The 15832-nt window shown below is 48.6% G+C and overlaps 1 protein-coding gene across 1 annotated transcript; it reads right to left on the bottom strand.

Annotated features, from left to right (window-relative positions):
• Positions 1-460: 460 nt before the first annotated feature.
• LOC123187099 (putative disease resistance protein RGA3) lies at positions 461-6781 on the bottom strand. Its single transcript, XM_044598872.1, has 4 exons — positions 6320-6781; positions 4929-6077; positions 1040-2592; positions 461-872 (listed from the first exon to the last, which is right to left on the bottom strand). Exons 1-4 carry the CDS (start codon positions 6590-6592, stop codon positions 800-802), a joined length of 3048 nt encoding a protein of 1015 aa, XP_044454807.1. The 5' UTR covers positions 6593-6781; the 3' UTR covers positions 461-799.
• Positions 6782-15832: the final 9051 nt, after the last annotated feature.

The raw sequence follows: 15832 nt of genomic DNA, 5'->3' as shown, positions 1-15832 counted from the left end.
AAAAACATTATGTGGTTTTACGAAAAAATCACTTGTTTATCTAAAATAATTATATTTCTTGTCTATTCTGCGCACTTGTAGAGTAAGCAGCTTCTCCTCCAAAAACGTCCGAAAGGAATAGGAGAAAAGACATCAGCAATGTCGAACATTCCATAGATTCTTGATTACCTGACACTTGACGCTGTGAAACAAATTAATCCTTGCAAAATTGATCTGAAGAAATGAAGCAGAATTACAACCAAGTGATATGCACAATGTGTGAGGGAGTAGTATGCACAATGTGCAAACGCCCAGGTCTTGGAAAGAAAAGACACGCGTACCAGGTTTCACCAGCAAAATGTTGTTGCCTCGTACTAAGTCGTGAGGCACCGAAACTTTTTTAGTCTGTGAAAGTGCAACTTCTCATGAAATCAATAACACGAGTAGCTATGGAAAGAACCATTCTGTACCTGAACCAGTGTGTTCTGAACTGAAATTATATTACCAAACCGAATTTAATAGCACACGCGTAGTAGTATGAACTTACATTGGGCGACAGATGTACCGAGATTTAAGGATTCGGCTGAGCATTACACAGCATATAGTGTACGCTCAAGAGCTCAGATTAAACGATTAAATTGTACAGGAACGCGAAAAGTAAATTGTCTGAAATCAAATCGTCATGTTTTGCTGCCTAAAAGAGTCTGCAGGCGAACATACGTAGCAAGAATAGCTGGTGATCAAATGGCATTCCATTTTGCAACGAAATTTGTTCATCATCGCAAACACAATTCCTCGCCGCCGTGGCCGTGGCATCATCCTACGCCGCCTCCACCTCGTTGCGCGATGTCTCATCCTCAATAATCTCCTGCCTGCTAGTACTAGCAGGTTCCCTGAAAAATGTACTCGTACAAGGTCAACAACTCATACAATTAAATCGAGTTGAGATCAGCGATGGGTACACCATTTTTGTACATAAACTATTTTCAGCAGTGATACACGAACCAGCATAAGGAATGCAAAATAACAGTACAACAATGAGCACTCTGATGGTACATACTCATAATTTTTGTTGGGGATGTGCGCCAGCATTTTCTTGTTCTCCTCAACCTGACACCATTTCTCAAGTTTTGGAGAGTCGAAAATACACAGATCTTTGAGGTTGGTGAGTTTCTGTATGCTATCTGGCAACGAGTTGAGCTGTTTGCAGTAGACGATCTTGAGTTCCTTGAGTGAGGTGAGCTCACCCAAGTACTCCGGGAGACGTGTGCCGGCGTAGCCATTAACCTCAAGGCACTGCAGATTTGGTGGTGGCACTAATTCCCTCAACAAAGCACACTCCTCCACTTCTCTGACAGAGTCCAATGTCCAAGAAAGTTTCAACTTTTCAATATTTTGTTTCTTTGGCATTTTGATTCTCTGTGCTTCTACTCTAGACCTCACTTTCTCAAGGCAGCTTATCTGGAGCTCTTGGCAATCAACAACCTCCAGCTGACCAATGTTGCTGCTCCTATATGCATCGTCATCATCGACGACGCGAACCACAAAGTGGCAACTCTCTAGTCCCCGAGACTTCCTCAGATTTATAAATTTGAGAGACTTCATTTCACCAACTCTCTTCAGTCTGATGCAGCCTGAGAGATCCAGTGTGTGTAGCTTGTCCAGGTCACCTAGACTTGCAGGAAGTTCAAAAAGAAATGTGTTATGGGACAGGTCCAAGTGCTCTAGACTGGAAAGACCGACGACAAACTGTGCAATGTACTGTAGACTGTCCTCTTGTGAATGGTGGTAGTAAAAGATAGGGTTCAGGCACATTGACAAGTTTAGATACCGGAGGTTGGTGAGCTTGCACAGACCATCCTTTAGCCCTTGGTGGAGATGAGAGCGGTGTTGAGGAAGATGACAGCAAGGGTGCGACACGTTCAAATGCTCGAGATGGATGAGCCTTCCAAGGCGTTCCCCAATCCCTTGAAAACAAGACCAGAATGATAAATCCAGGTGTACCAGTTTGCCGAGCTTCTGGAGCGGTTCCGGAAGCTCTGCCAGTCCATGGCAGCGTGACAGATTGACATGGGACAAGTTTATGGGATGGCCAAATGATTCAGGAAGAGTTGCAAGACCAGAGCAGCCTGACAAATCGATGTGCACCAGACTGACAAGCTTGCCGACTGACTCAGGAAGGTTTAGTAGCTCACAGCAGCCTGACAGGTTGGCATGCACTAGACGGATGAGCTTTCCAAACGACTCTGGTAGGTTTAGTAGCCTGGAGCAGCCTGATAAGTCAATGTGGATCAGATTTATCAGATCCCCCAATGACTCAGGCAAAGTTACTAGTCCAGAGAATTCTGATATCTTAAGATACCCCAAGTGCTTCAGTTGCCAGATGGAGTTCGGTAGCTTCAGCACAGAGCTCCCCGTTAGTTTCAGCACACGTAGCCCCTTATTACGTGAAAATAGGTCACTCCTAAACTCCATATATCTGCAACCGACATAGCTCATCGCCCTTAGATTGCTACTGTACCTTTTACCAGGTTTCGCAAACGTTGTCACGTAGTCATGCACCAGATTGTGCATAGTGAACAAGATTGCACCCTTATCCTCCGTTCCACTGGCCTGCAATAAATTGAAGGTATATACACATAATTATAATATGCATCACGAAATATTTATCTTCAAAATGTAACTACTTTGTGAATTTAGACATGTTCAACTTAGATATGTTTTAACATTAACTAAAAAGGAGGGCGCTAGGCGCAGTGGCGGTAAACCGGAAGCCCCCCGATCAATCACGTACCCTACTAGCCGTCAGATGTGGCCGCACATCGCTATCAGATCCGGGTGTCCCAGAAAAATCAGCTAACTCTTTCCAGACATGGAGTTTCTACACTCGAGCTCACATGGACCCTTATGAATAGTAAAAACCCCAAAAATAGTAAAAACTCTGATATTTTGGCAACAAACATTGTTGAATTCTCTACATACTTGTAATTTTTCGTGACAAAAAGAAACATTCCTATTGGTCCAGGCGAAAACAACAAATTCGATGCTCCAAAAAGACTATTCTTGAAAGCATTTCGGGGTGCTGATTTTGTTATATATTTTTCGACCTCCGTGAAAGTGATTTCATCATGAAAATTTACACGTGGAGAGAAAACTAAGCAATGTTTTTGTTAAAAAACCATATTGTTTTGGATATATTTTTCTATTTTTATGTATTTTACTTCTCATAACAAGAGCATATGAACTTGCAATTAGAAGAACAATTTGGCTTCTGCCTCTGTTTCCTCCATGGGAAAATTATCAGGTGATATGGGAACTGCCATGCTCCCATGCTACGATGCGAGCTCGGCCGTTGGATCTCACATCCAATGGTCACCTCTGGGGGATGTGGACCTACGCATGATCATGATGTTCTTGGAGTGCTTTTTTTGCAAATGTATCAATGCTTCTTAGCTGACCATTGGATGTGAGATCCAACGGTCGAGTTCACATCGTTGCACGGCAGCACGGTAGCTACGATATCACCTGATATGCAATCTTCCTCCATGCTAAACCATGCCCGCACACACGTGTACCCACAATTCGCGCAAAAATCTAGGCATCAGTGCTGCTCTGTCATGACTTGTGGTCACCATGGTCACCGTCCATTGCAGCAGCACGCTCCTCCACACATAGCTGCAGTGTGACGACTCGCATCACCACCGGCATCGTCATTGTGCAGCCGGGACACATCACAAGCAGCACCGTCTCACGGCCTTGCAGCTGCCATCGACGATCACAACTTGGTTGTCGTAACTTGAAGCTCCCTTGTCGACAGTCGCATCACAGTTGCCCCTGATTGCAACTCCGTGGTGGACAATTGCAGCAACGTCGTCCACAGTCACCGCACAGTCGACGCCACTTGCAGCTCCACCGGTTACCTCTCATAGCACAACTATTGCCGCTCGCAGCAACAACAATTGCCTTCTGTAGCACATCCAGTCGCCGGTCGTAGCTAGTCGATCATGTTGGCAGCTTCGATCAAAAGGATTGTCGTTGATGCGTCACATCCTTGTTTTTGCCTTGCTTGCAGCGTTGCAACGTCGTAGCATCATCGTCACCATGGCACAACACCATCTTTTTCCACTAGCAGCATTTGCAGCCACCCTGCTGCAGTTGTTCTTGTCTGTCGACGGCTCGCTCCCAACAACGAGCGACCGGCTATAACGCGCATGAGTGTGTGGCTGGTCCTTTGCAACATCGGCACTCCGACTCTGCTGCATCAGCGCCCCTCTCTTGCGGCAGCAATGTCTATGTGTGTGCTAATCTTCGACATCAGTGGTGGGTGGGTGAAGGGAGGAGAACGCAACGGATGGCAACAGCTTCACATACAGAGGTGAAGGGATGGTTCGAGAAGGAAAAAAAACTAGGGTGTTTGATTATTCGCAGGAAAAGTATAGGATTCTTCGCATGAGGTTGGAGTTGATGGAAATTTTCCTATGAAAAGTACAAATGAAACTTAACAAAAAAAATCATATGGATTGTAATCCTAGGAATCAAACAAACATGTATAGAAAAAATCCTAAAGATTAGAATTCTCTAAAATTATTTTAGAAATCTTTTGAATCAAAGAGGCCCTTAGTGGAGGGGATGGCTTAGGAAAGGATAGTATCAAATGGAGCTAGCAAACGTGGCGCTCGATAAAGGCGGCCGTGTGATCGGACAGCGGATTAGGATCCTCTTCTCCAATTAAGAAATAGTAACAAGCCTATATATGTCTTAGTTTCATACATGTACGTATGTTTTTGTTTCGCTTCACTATATCATGTCCCTCGGGCATACCTACTACTATACATTAGTAATCCATCCAGTAGGAACAAGTAGGATACAATTCACTCAAATTTTACTTCAGTTTTGTGTCTCTAAAATTCAGCAAATTTTGTACAACAGAGTAGTAGACAATTACTCACATGTTCCAACTCTGCAGTTTGAAGGAATGACATGTCCTGAAGCCAGGTAATATGCTCCTCAGCTATATGTGCCGCAGACAATATTTCAGATGGCTCAGTGGGGTGGAGAGCGATCCACTGATGAACAAGGTCATCTTTGACTATACTCTGCCCCCTTGGGAAGATTTGACAATAATAAGCAAAGCATAGCCTCAAATCTGGTGGCATTTTCATGTAGCTTAGCGTGAAAGTAGAAAGGACATAAGAATAGTAACCCCGTTCAATATGTTCTTTCCATTTGTTAGCATCTCGGGAAGAACCTAGCATGCATGCATATTCTCGAGCTATTGATGGCACACCCCAGCATTTGCTTGCGATCTGTCGTCCAATCTTCTCCAACTCTTCTTCTCCTGCTTCAAAACGGATTGACTTCTTGATTATTTCCCAGCATGTTTCATCACTTAGCGGATTTAGCCTGTAAGGCTCAACGGTACAGATCTTCCTGGCGATGGCTTGGTTGCATGTGGTTACTATTACGTGCATCTTGTCTCCCAAGAAAGTTAACATGGACTTCAACAACTGTAACTGAATGGGATCCTCCTCCCACAAGTCATCCAAAACAAGGAGCACCTTCTTACCATTGAGTAGCTCATGAAGGCACTTCATTATACTTTCCATCCCCTCCACGTCTGAAGAGGCATGGTTGATCTCTTCTTGTCCCCTTTCCAACACGTGACAAATAATGGAGTTGCCTATTGCATGGAAGTCGAACTGGGGAGACACATAAACCCATACCCGGAAGTCGTAGCCTTGCAATTGGAGGCAGTGGTTATCGTTAAACACCATTTGTGCCAAGGTTGTCTTGCCGCTGCCTGCAAGCCCAAAGATGGGAAGAATGGTGATGTGCTCTTGCATGATGTTGGACTCACTAGATAGTAGAGCGGCTATTGTTCTCTCTTTATCTGATCCTCTTTCAAGAACCATTGCTTCCTCAAAACCTGGTCTAATTTTTCCATCCTTAATAATTAGCCGGAACATGGTGTCTCGTGCCAATTTGTTTGATGATTCGGGGAACCCCCGCTGTGCCAGCATCACTAGTTCTTTCGTCTCCTGCACCTGGATGGCCATGGCGTTCTTCATGATGGCGAGGCGGGGCAACATCCTTGTCATCTGCAAATATGGACCACTATCTTGCTTAGAGAAAGCATGTAACTGTATATCTTGAAATCAAAATAATGGAAGTTTTAACAACAACACAGCTAAAACATGGATCAGTGAATTATACTCTAACCAATCTCACGTCGGTGAAGATAGGAGGTAAGTAATGGATACTAGTAGTATTTGCTTTGCTTCGCCGGAATAAGTAATAATAAGGAAAACAATAAAATAAACCGCCAGTTGCAGCGCAATACCGTTGTAGCAGCCTGTGATCTCGCCTCGTGCAGCTCGTCTACAGTGTCTATGGCCTTGTAGGCGGCGCTCAAGACACACTGCAGCCATTCCGCCACCTCTGGATCCCACAACAGCTGCATCTCGGCTTCCTCCAGCAGCGGCTGGAACTGGATAGCCTGCAGCCTCTCCAACATATCACGCAGGTCACCGGTGAAGTTGGAGACAACCGCAGCTTCATCTCCTATGGCGGATCTGAGCTTCGCGCATGCCCTCTCCACGATGGCTTGGGCCATGGCTCCTCCTTAATTTGCTCCCACAGCGAGCTCTCTTTGCTTGTGTTGAGCGATGGGATGGGATGGGTAAATGGAGAGGTAGACAGCACAATGCGCAGGTTACTGTATTATTTGATATCTTTAGCCAGCGGAGAAAGAATGAGAGTTGAGCTGGAGCTGTCGATCGGGAGCTGTACGGGCTGAAAGAAATTATATTTTTTGTCAGACAACAATCGGCCTGCCGTGTTCTTCTAGCCAAATCGTGGCGAGGGCGCAAGGAAGCTTCGCCAAAGAATCGCCTACTTTGTCGGGGTGGGTACCCATCTGTTGCTCACTTTTTTCTTTTGACCCGTTGCCCACCTTTCTTTTAATAAGGGACATCTGTTGCTCACTTTAATTCCCCGACCCCGACTCCTCTCTCAAAGACCCATAAAGCTATTTCTTTGTTTTTCCGTAAAAAAAACTATTTCTTTGCTTTTCCCTCTCGCACACATCCCCATAAAGGCACTGAGTGGTGCACTTTTGTGGCATCGCCGAGTAACAACATGCATGTGCTTAAGCATAATAATTACTACCTTGACCAAGATTGTTATTTACGTGGCGATGATATCTGCGCGAGATTTGCACGATATTTGGAAGATGAATATTTCTTTTAAGAAAAGGAGGATGACCCCCGGCTTCTGCATCTGGTTGATGCATACGGCAACTTTATTAATTATTCTCACAAGACCTTACAAAGTCATACAACAGCAAAACTAAAGCCACCGTCTAAGCAACAAATGTCGCTACACCTATCCAATTAATGAAGGGGCGTTGATAGTCTGGGCCTAATACAAAATAGACATCGCAGCCAAACCTAAACATCTAAGACCCGAGGTCCCAACCAGGACGCCTGTCGGGTATGGGGCACCTACCAATCCGGCGCACTCCTCAATCAGGACGTCTGCCGGGTATGAGGCCGCCGCAGCCACCTGCCACCAATCCATCTTCAGAGCTGTATTGTTGCATCTACCTTGCACGGTCTAGCTACCGTCGACGCCACCACGACGCCAGACAACTTCTTCCTCCTGCGCGAGTCCATCTCCGTGCATCGGACGCCGAGACTCCACTGCGCCATGCCGCCGAGACCCACCGTCGATGATACTGTTGATGCCACACCGCTCCACCTACATGCCATCTCGCGTCGACTCCGAACTACCAGCAACTCCACCACCCTGAGTAGTCCTCGGCAGACGCCTTCAGGAAGGAACACGACACCAAAGTGTCATCGTCGCCCAAACAGAGGAACAAAGGCTTTCGCCTGCGCTCATGGGAGAGGTGGGGGGCATATGATCCACACCGAAGCCTCCAGGAAGGTAATCGGCACCGAGGGCGTCGACTTTGGTGCGGCCGCCACGCCGGCCTGAAGATTCCCCCGGATCCATGCCCACCCGCCAGATCCGTCAAGGCAGTATTGGCGTCGACCGTAGTCACTATCGTAGCCAGCACGAACCGGAGTAGATCGAGTCGGAGACGACGCCTCCCATGGAACTCCGGGCGGCCATCGAGGAGCCGCCTTTGCGCCGCCGCCTCCACGCCGCCCACGCAGCCGTGGAAGGCCCCCCATCTGCACCCGCGGGTGCCGCCCGCCAGGCAGGCCGCACCGTGCGCCACCGATCGAGGCTGCCGCCCCGAGATCCCCGCGCCGCCCGAGGCACCGGCGGTCAGATCTGAAACAGCTCGACCACGGCCACCATAGGCGCGCCCCAAACGGCCCCCCGCGCGACCACCGGGGGACGCAGCTCCTGCCGTCGCCCCCTGAGCCCTCGCCAGCGCACCCTGTCGCCAACGCGCCGCCAACCGGCGTTGAACGCCACCCGCGCCAGGTCCGACCGCTGCGGGGAGGAGAGATCCCGCCGCCGCCGACGCCAACCCGGCTTTTCCCGGTGGCGGGCAGGAGAGGTGGGAGAGGGAGCCGAGGGCTTGGCGGCGCTAGGGTTCCTCCTGGTCGCCGCGTCGGGGTGACCCCATTAAAAAATGAATAAAAAATTGCGTGAGGACCGCGGCCGGGCATCGGCGGCAGCAGGGCATTTTGCCTTCTTGTGCAGGGCCTCCAGCACGGGCGACAAGGCTGGGTCTGGACACCGTGATGCGCGAGGATCGCCGTGGTGCGGCGGTGGATCCCGACGGCGGCGCACGACAGCCTTCGAGGTGGCAGATCGTGCAGGCGAGGGGGTGGTGGCGGATCAGGATCCGCCTGATCTGGCGTCCATGTTCAGCCGAGAACGTGGGTTGTGGCCTATGGGCAGTGCGGGTTGGTGTCCTCCGCCTTGGCGGTGATGGCGTTGGTGTGGTAGCGGTCCTAGTACTCTTCTCGAATCATGACAACGATCTGCATGATCGATCCTCCTTGATCAGGGCGTCGATATGTTCTAAAACTACTATCGGAGATTTTGCCCAAGGATATATGGATTGGATAGAATCCGGTTGTGCACGTCCATATAAGGGCGAAGCTCTATTATTTATTGACACCATAGGACATGTCGGTATCTCAATTTTCATGGGATAGACAGCTGTGAAGAAAGTCATGGTGGCTGAGATCGAAAGATAAGTAAGGGGGAGGAGGCCCCAGAGGCGATGGAGTCAGAGAAGTGTTTGATAACTTTCAAAAGCAGTAGTGACAAGTGGGGCGGCAACACTGTGGGTTCATTTTTGGTAGTGCTCATCGGGTGTCGAGTCGTGACTTACAGGGTGAACGTAAGATCCGACCTTCATTTGTTGGCTGGTTTTTTAAATAATACAGTTCTAAATAAATTTAAGAAATAATACACGGTTTCAAAATTTTACGAAAATAATACACCGTTGGCTCTCGCTAAGCCAATTGGATCCAGTCGGCCATGGCATAGACGGTTAGGATTGCGTCGGCTTAGCCAAAGCCGACTAGGACTCATTCGGTGTAGGGGAAGCCGATAGGGCCCATTTGTCCACACGGCAGCCGACTAGTGGCTGAGCCACGTCAGCCGGGCTGACTGGCCACCAGTCAGCCACGCCGACGCCGACTGGCCAAGCGGCTACAGCTAAGCCGATAGGTGGCCAGTTGCCATGACGTGACGGACGACGTGGTTGATACTTGCATGGCATATATCTACCTATATATGCGAGAGACTTATATCTACCTATGTATGCGAGAGACATATTACTATTAATTCACATTATTATTCGACTTACATTTCCAGAGAGACTGCAACGGATAATTAAGATACAAGTACAACTGAATTAAACGGTACGAATGAACTTAAATAATACAGCATACAAACTATATGAAGACATCATCATCATCCTCCGTCGATGCAACACTCTTACCCTTTGACGATGCGGCACTCTTGGCCTTCGACAATGCGAGTCTCTTGGTCTTGGTGCTCGGCATGAAGAAATTGTCTTCGTCTTCGCTGTCGGCAGTCCATAAATAAGTATGTTCTGCTGCACTCCTTAGGAAAGTTTCACTCTTATGTTGTTGCTTCTTCCACCTTCCATGCAACCTGAGAAGTTCTTTTCCTATCTCCTCAAAGGTCCTCACAGGCCACCCGCACCTACTTAATGCGTGACTCAACTCATTTAGTACGGTGTCACTACTGAGGAGTTCGTCCCATGAAACTATCCTATTCTCTATTTTGAAATCGCTGGCTAACCTTAGAAGACATTTGGACATACTAGGGTGAAAACTACGATCAAAAGGATAAACAGATATCTTGACGAGACTACACTGCACTGTTTACCCACCTTATTGTGGAGGGGTTTTATAGGTTAGAAGAGAAGATGGCTGGAAAGGGTTGGCAGAAAAGAATGGCAGGAAATGGTTGGCGGGAAGGATAATGCTGGGAACATATGGAGGGGAAGTGTTACGGGAAATTGTGGCTAACTCCGGAGAGGGTGGCGGGATAAACTTATGGTCGAAAATATGGTTCCATGCAGCGGTCGGGTGAAAATTTTGGTCTTATGCAGCAGTCGAGTTTGCCTAAGCCGATTTGATCTAATTGGTTTCAGCGAAGCCAATTAGTACTAATTGGTTTTGGCTAGTACTCCCTCCGTCCGGAAATACTTGTCATTGAAATGAATGTATCTAGATGTATTTTCATTGTAGATACATCCATTTTCATCCATTTATGCGACAAGTATTTTTGGACGGAGGGAGTACTAGTCCGCTTCGCTAAAACTGGCTGATGCTAATGCCTCTGCCCGACTGCTCAGCACCGAATGGCTCCTAGTCAGCTTAGGCTAGGCCGACTGGTCCTAATCGGCCTTGTTATGGCTGACTGGTTCCATTCGGCTTAACCAGAGCGGACGTGATAATATTTTTGTAAATTGTCGAAACGGTGTATTATTTCTCAAATTTATTAAAAAATGGCTATTGGTTGTGCCTGGCAATTGCTTTGTTGAAGGTATTATTTTGAGAGCTCAGACTTTCTCGAGGATGAAAATCTAAGATCTTGGATCGGGCGATGACGGTGCTTGTACATTGTTTCCTTCTTGAAGGCGTCTTTTTTGGAGACATTTTATGTTTTCCCGATGTTTTCTTTCGTGGTGGTTCATGTGCTGCTGGTGAATGGAGTTGATCACTGTGGTGAGGCCTTTGTTTTTTTTCATTTTTTTGTTTTCTTTTCCGATTGTGGGCAGCCGGTATGTCTTTGAGACATCTTATTGGTCCAAAGCTTGGGTGTAATTGGTATCTTCACGATATTAATATATTTCTTCTAAAGAAAAAACTTCGTCGAGGAGGCGTTCTTACCAGAGATAACCCCCTCATTCTTACCAAAATAACCTTATTGAGAGAAATTGGCATTAAAGCACACTGTATGTCTTTATCATCATGACGAGACGATAAAACACTAGTTCTTTCAATAAAACACTAGTTCTTTCAATAAAACACTAGTTCTTTCAATAAAGCATCTAACTTGTATTTCTCATGTAGTGTTTCTAATATATTTGGCAACTGATTACATGAGATAGATCACAGGTTTAGTATTCTTGTCAGGGTGGGAGTGCTTTCTATTTATTTGGTCGCTTTTGCTACGTAGAAAGGATAGGGTTTTTAACTATAAAAGTATCTCTCTTATGCATATTATCTACAGATGTACTGATATATGGCTTTTATAGCTGTCTCTACAACATGTAGAAAATCGAGACATGTTTACAGAGGTGTATACATGCTTGGAGGACACGACGAGGGGTACTTTTACCCGTCATGGATGGTAGCATGATCTTAGGATTGGCCCTCCTCCGGTTTAGGCGTTATACAGTGTCTACATGATTACTTGTATTTTGTCTGTTTGAGATTAAAATTTAGTTTGGCTGTGTGCATCTTAGTTATGCAATGGCGGGATATAATACTTAAACCTTTTAAGTAATAAAGCGCTCTTTATTGAAAATTCACTTTGTTTCATTTGGCAGTTTGTAGAGTTTGTAGTTAATTAAATTTGTTCGCATTTGTCTCCATTTTTTAAATGGTCTATCAGGAACCTGAATTTAATGGAAGCAAAGTACTATACTCTCCACGTTTTTAAATGTCTAATTTGTTTGTTCATTGCAGACCAAATAGATACATGTTCCTGTAAAAAAATTGGCACACGCCAGGGCAATAATCTTTACCGAAAAAGGCTTTCGCCCCGCTTTATATATAAAGCAATGACCAATAGCAACCTGATACAAACACATCCCCACAATACACGCACACACCCAAAGCAAGATACAAGGCGCTGAGCGCAACAACACCACCCCAAACACACAAGAGCAGCCGGGGTCCTCGACCGTGAACACGCCACCGTTAAGAGATGAAGCCGCACATGACGAACCGTGGGCTCCAAGGCGATGCCTTCAAGAAGGATACGACACCGGAGTGCCGCCACCGCCCGATCGAGGGTCAGAGTTTCCCCTGGAGCGACACGACGGGCAATGAGAGCCGCAACGACGCCTTCAAGAAGGGAACGAGCTTCGCCGCCGCCGGACCGTCCGAAGATAGAACAGGTTTTCACCCCGACAACACTCACCGCCACCGAACACCACACCCCCGCAACCACGCCGCCCACACGACCATGGTCACCGGGCAGCACCGAGCCACGGGCTCTGCCCCTGAGCACCGCGCAACCATCCCCAGGGCCGACGCCCCGGCATCCAAGACCTAGACACCACCTCCCCCGTGACCCGCCGCTACCCCAACCATCCTGGGGGGGTCCCCCAACGCCGAGACCCAATAGGCCGGTCAAAGTAGCCTCCATCGACCCGTCCTGCGGCACCGGGCGCGAGACGGGCTTGGTCCTACTGCCGGCTGCGAGACGAGCTCGGACCTGCTGCCGGGCGCGAGACGAGCGCGGTCCTGCTGCCGGGCGCGAGACGAGCTCCGTCCTGCTGCCGGGCGCGAGACGAGCTCCGTCCTGCAGCACCGGGCGCGAGACGGGCAATGGACCGTAGCCGGGAAAGAACCACCCCTTCGACTAAGATAGCGCCGGGAAATGAGAAGAGGCATCGAAGGCCAACCCAGGCCGCTCACGGACCGCCGACGCCGGAGATGACCAGCCGCCGCCGTGACACGATCCAGACCACCGCCATGAGCCACCACCACGCCGTGGCAGCCCATATCCCCGTCGAGACTCCGAGGGACAGCCCCAAACCGCCCACCGACGGCCATGGGCCAGATGCCAGCTAATTTGGCCGACAACCGCTGCCGCCCCCTCCCGAAGACCACCGCCACCACCACCCGCATCAACCGCACAGGCGATGCCGCAACCACCACCAGATCTGCAGTCTCCGCGCCCGTACAGCTATGCCCCGCCACCAGCGCACCAGCCGGCACGACTCACCACGTTAGAGGCCGGTCGAGCCTAGCCGGACACCGCCCCCAGCCCGCTCTGCCGCGGCCCGCGACCCTTGTCGCCGGGATCTGACGAGGAAGCCTCGAAGCAGCCAGCCACCTCGCCCGCCCCACGCCCAAGACCGCGCCTCCAGAACCACGCAGCCGCCGCCGCTCCGCCGCACGGCCGCGCCACCAGCACGCCACCGGGGTCGCCGCCGCGCCGTCCCGCACGAACGACGCGCTCCTCACCGCGGCCCTGCGTCCCGCGCCGTCGGAAGCCATGGGAGAAGGGGAAGAAGGCCCCGCCGCCACCCACGCCAGCCGGGCTTCGCCCGGCGGCGCACTCCGGTGGCGGCAGGTGGGAGGGAGGGTTGGGGGAGGGTCGCTGGCCGGCGGCGGCTAGGGTTCGCCCTGCCGCCCGCGAGAGCGGCACGGGCGAGAGAGAGGAAAGTGAGTCCAGGGCGATAATCTTTTAATGGGGAGATTGCATCAGAGGACGCTGATGCCTTTGATCAGACAATTCAGTAGATTAAGAAGCAGAACCTTCAAGTTCAGAAACAGGGGAGAAGCAGAAGACTGGGTGTTGAGCTGGTCGAGTCAAGGCTGCGCCGCACTCGCACCGAAGGCGACAGCAACCTAACCGGAAGTTTTGGCCCAGAGTGGACAAGCGGAGATAAAGCAAGGCCTTTCCCTTTCCCGCGGCAAAACTATCATCGATCAAAAACTTGAGAAAGAACTCCCTTCGTCTCTGCTTCCTCTCACCTACTCTCTTCTCTCTGCTCCTCTTCCTCCAGTTTTTCTGTACCCCGTAAAATCCCTTGTTTCCATAATCTTGTATCGTTACTTGGATTGTGTTCCAAGTGTAGTAAATCTTCAGGGTAATATCTGGCCTCCTAAGAGGAGCTAGAGCCAAACAACTCAAATCGCCCCGAAACGCCGAGACGGGCCAACCGGTCACTGACCAGTTAGAAAACCCGATCCACTCAGACGTCTCAAATCTGTCCCAAACGCCCGGGCCATCTGACACCCCTCATATTAATCCAAATGAGCCACCCCATTTGCCTCATCATCATAGTGACTAAACCAACAACCTGGGTTGAAAGCAGACATACAACAAAGCAATTCATTCTTCACCTGATTAAATCTGTGGTTTAGTTCTCCTAATCCAAAACAACAACAAAAAAGGGAACAATCGACCTCATAAATTTTTTGAAAACGAGAATGGCCATCGGCCTCTGCATCAGGGCGATACATGATTTATTAATTATTCATCAAGACCTGACAATGCAATGCATCAATTAAGTCTGAAGCCACCATCTTAGCAATAACTGTCGCTACTCCTATTCACTTGATGAGGGGGTGCATATTGTCATGGCCGCATACCTAGACCTCACACCAGAGTCCAACATCTTTTTTGCAATGGCCACAACAACCAAGTTAAGTTTGTGAGCAAAACAATGTACATAATAAGCCGAACTGTTGCCCCTCATAATCTTGGATTGCAAACCATTATACTCACCTGCCATGTTAGTCGCTCCATCATAACCTTGTCCTCTCACTTGTTGTAGATTCAAACCAAGCTTTGCAATTATAAAATCAATTCAAGACTTGCGATAAGCAGATGTCGTTTCCTCCACATGAACAACACCAACAAACCTCTCATTTGATAGTCCATATGTATCGACATAACATACAACCACTGCCATTTTTTGTTTGTCGGAAACATCACGACATTCACCAACTAATAAGTTGAACATACCATTGTCAAGCTCCTTCAAAATACAACCCAATACTTCTTCTAGAAAGCACTCGGCGACATCCTTTTGAATTGTTGAAGACAACAACTGATTATTAACTGGGGCATTTTTTAATGCCTTGACAACAACACCATTGTGCATAATTGTATAATCCATCAACTTCCCATTGTTTCATTTTTTTAAAGACTCTTTTGACTCGCCATGGCCCCGAAAACGGATGTCCTTGATGCAACAAGTATGTGCATACATCAATTGTAGCATTTACCCGGATAAGATGCTCATTTTTCTCAAGTTCGCTCTGTTTCTGCAAGGTTGCAGGGATTGATTGTTCTGTTTTCCCCTACTCCAAGATTGAAGCTGGGCTGGGCGGCTTTTTAGTGTGGCTTTCCAGGCGAGGAGGGCTCCTGCTTATTCTGGCAGGGACGACACTGCCATGGCCTTGGGAAACGTTCGCCCAGATGCAGAGGCTGGTGACACACTTTTTCAGAAAAAAAAAGGCCTTGGGAAACGTGTCTAGTAGGAGAGTGAGTGAGATGGGAGGTCTCCATATGACTAACTAGTCGCTAGATGTGGTAGGAGCTGGCGCTTGGTGCTTAAGCTTACTTCATAGTATAATGTGCTAACTCCACGTACCACGGGACGATTAGCACCCAGTCATCCGACGCTTTGTTCGCTCGG

Source organism: Triticum aestivum, chromosome 2A, assembly GCF_018294505.1.
Source record: "Triticum aestivum cultivar Chinese Spring chromosome 2A, IWGSC CS RefSeq v2.1, whole genome shotgun sequence".
Lineage (NCBI taxonomy): Eukaryota > Viridiplantae > Streptophyta > Magnoliopsida > Poales > Poaceae > Triticum > Triticum aestivum.
This window is presented reverse-complemented; position numbering and strand designations above follow the sequence as displayed.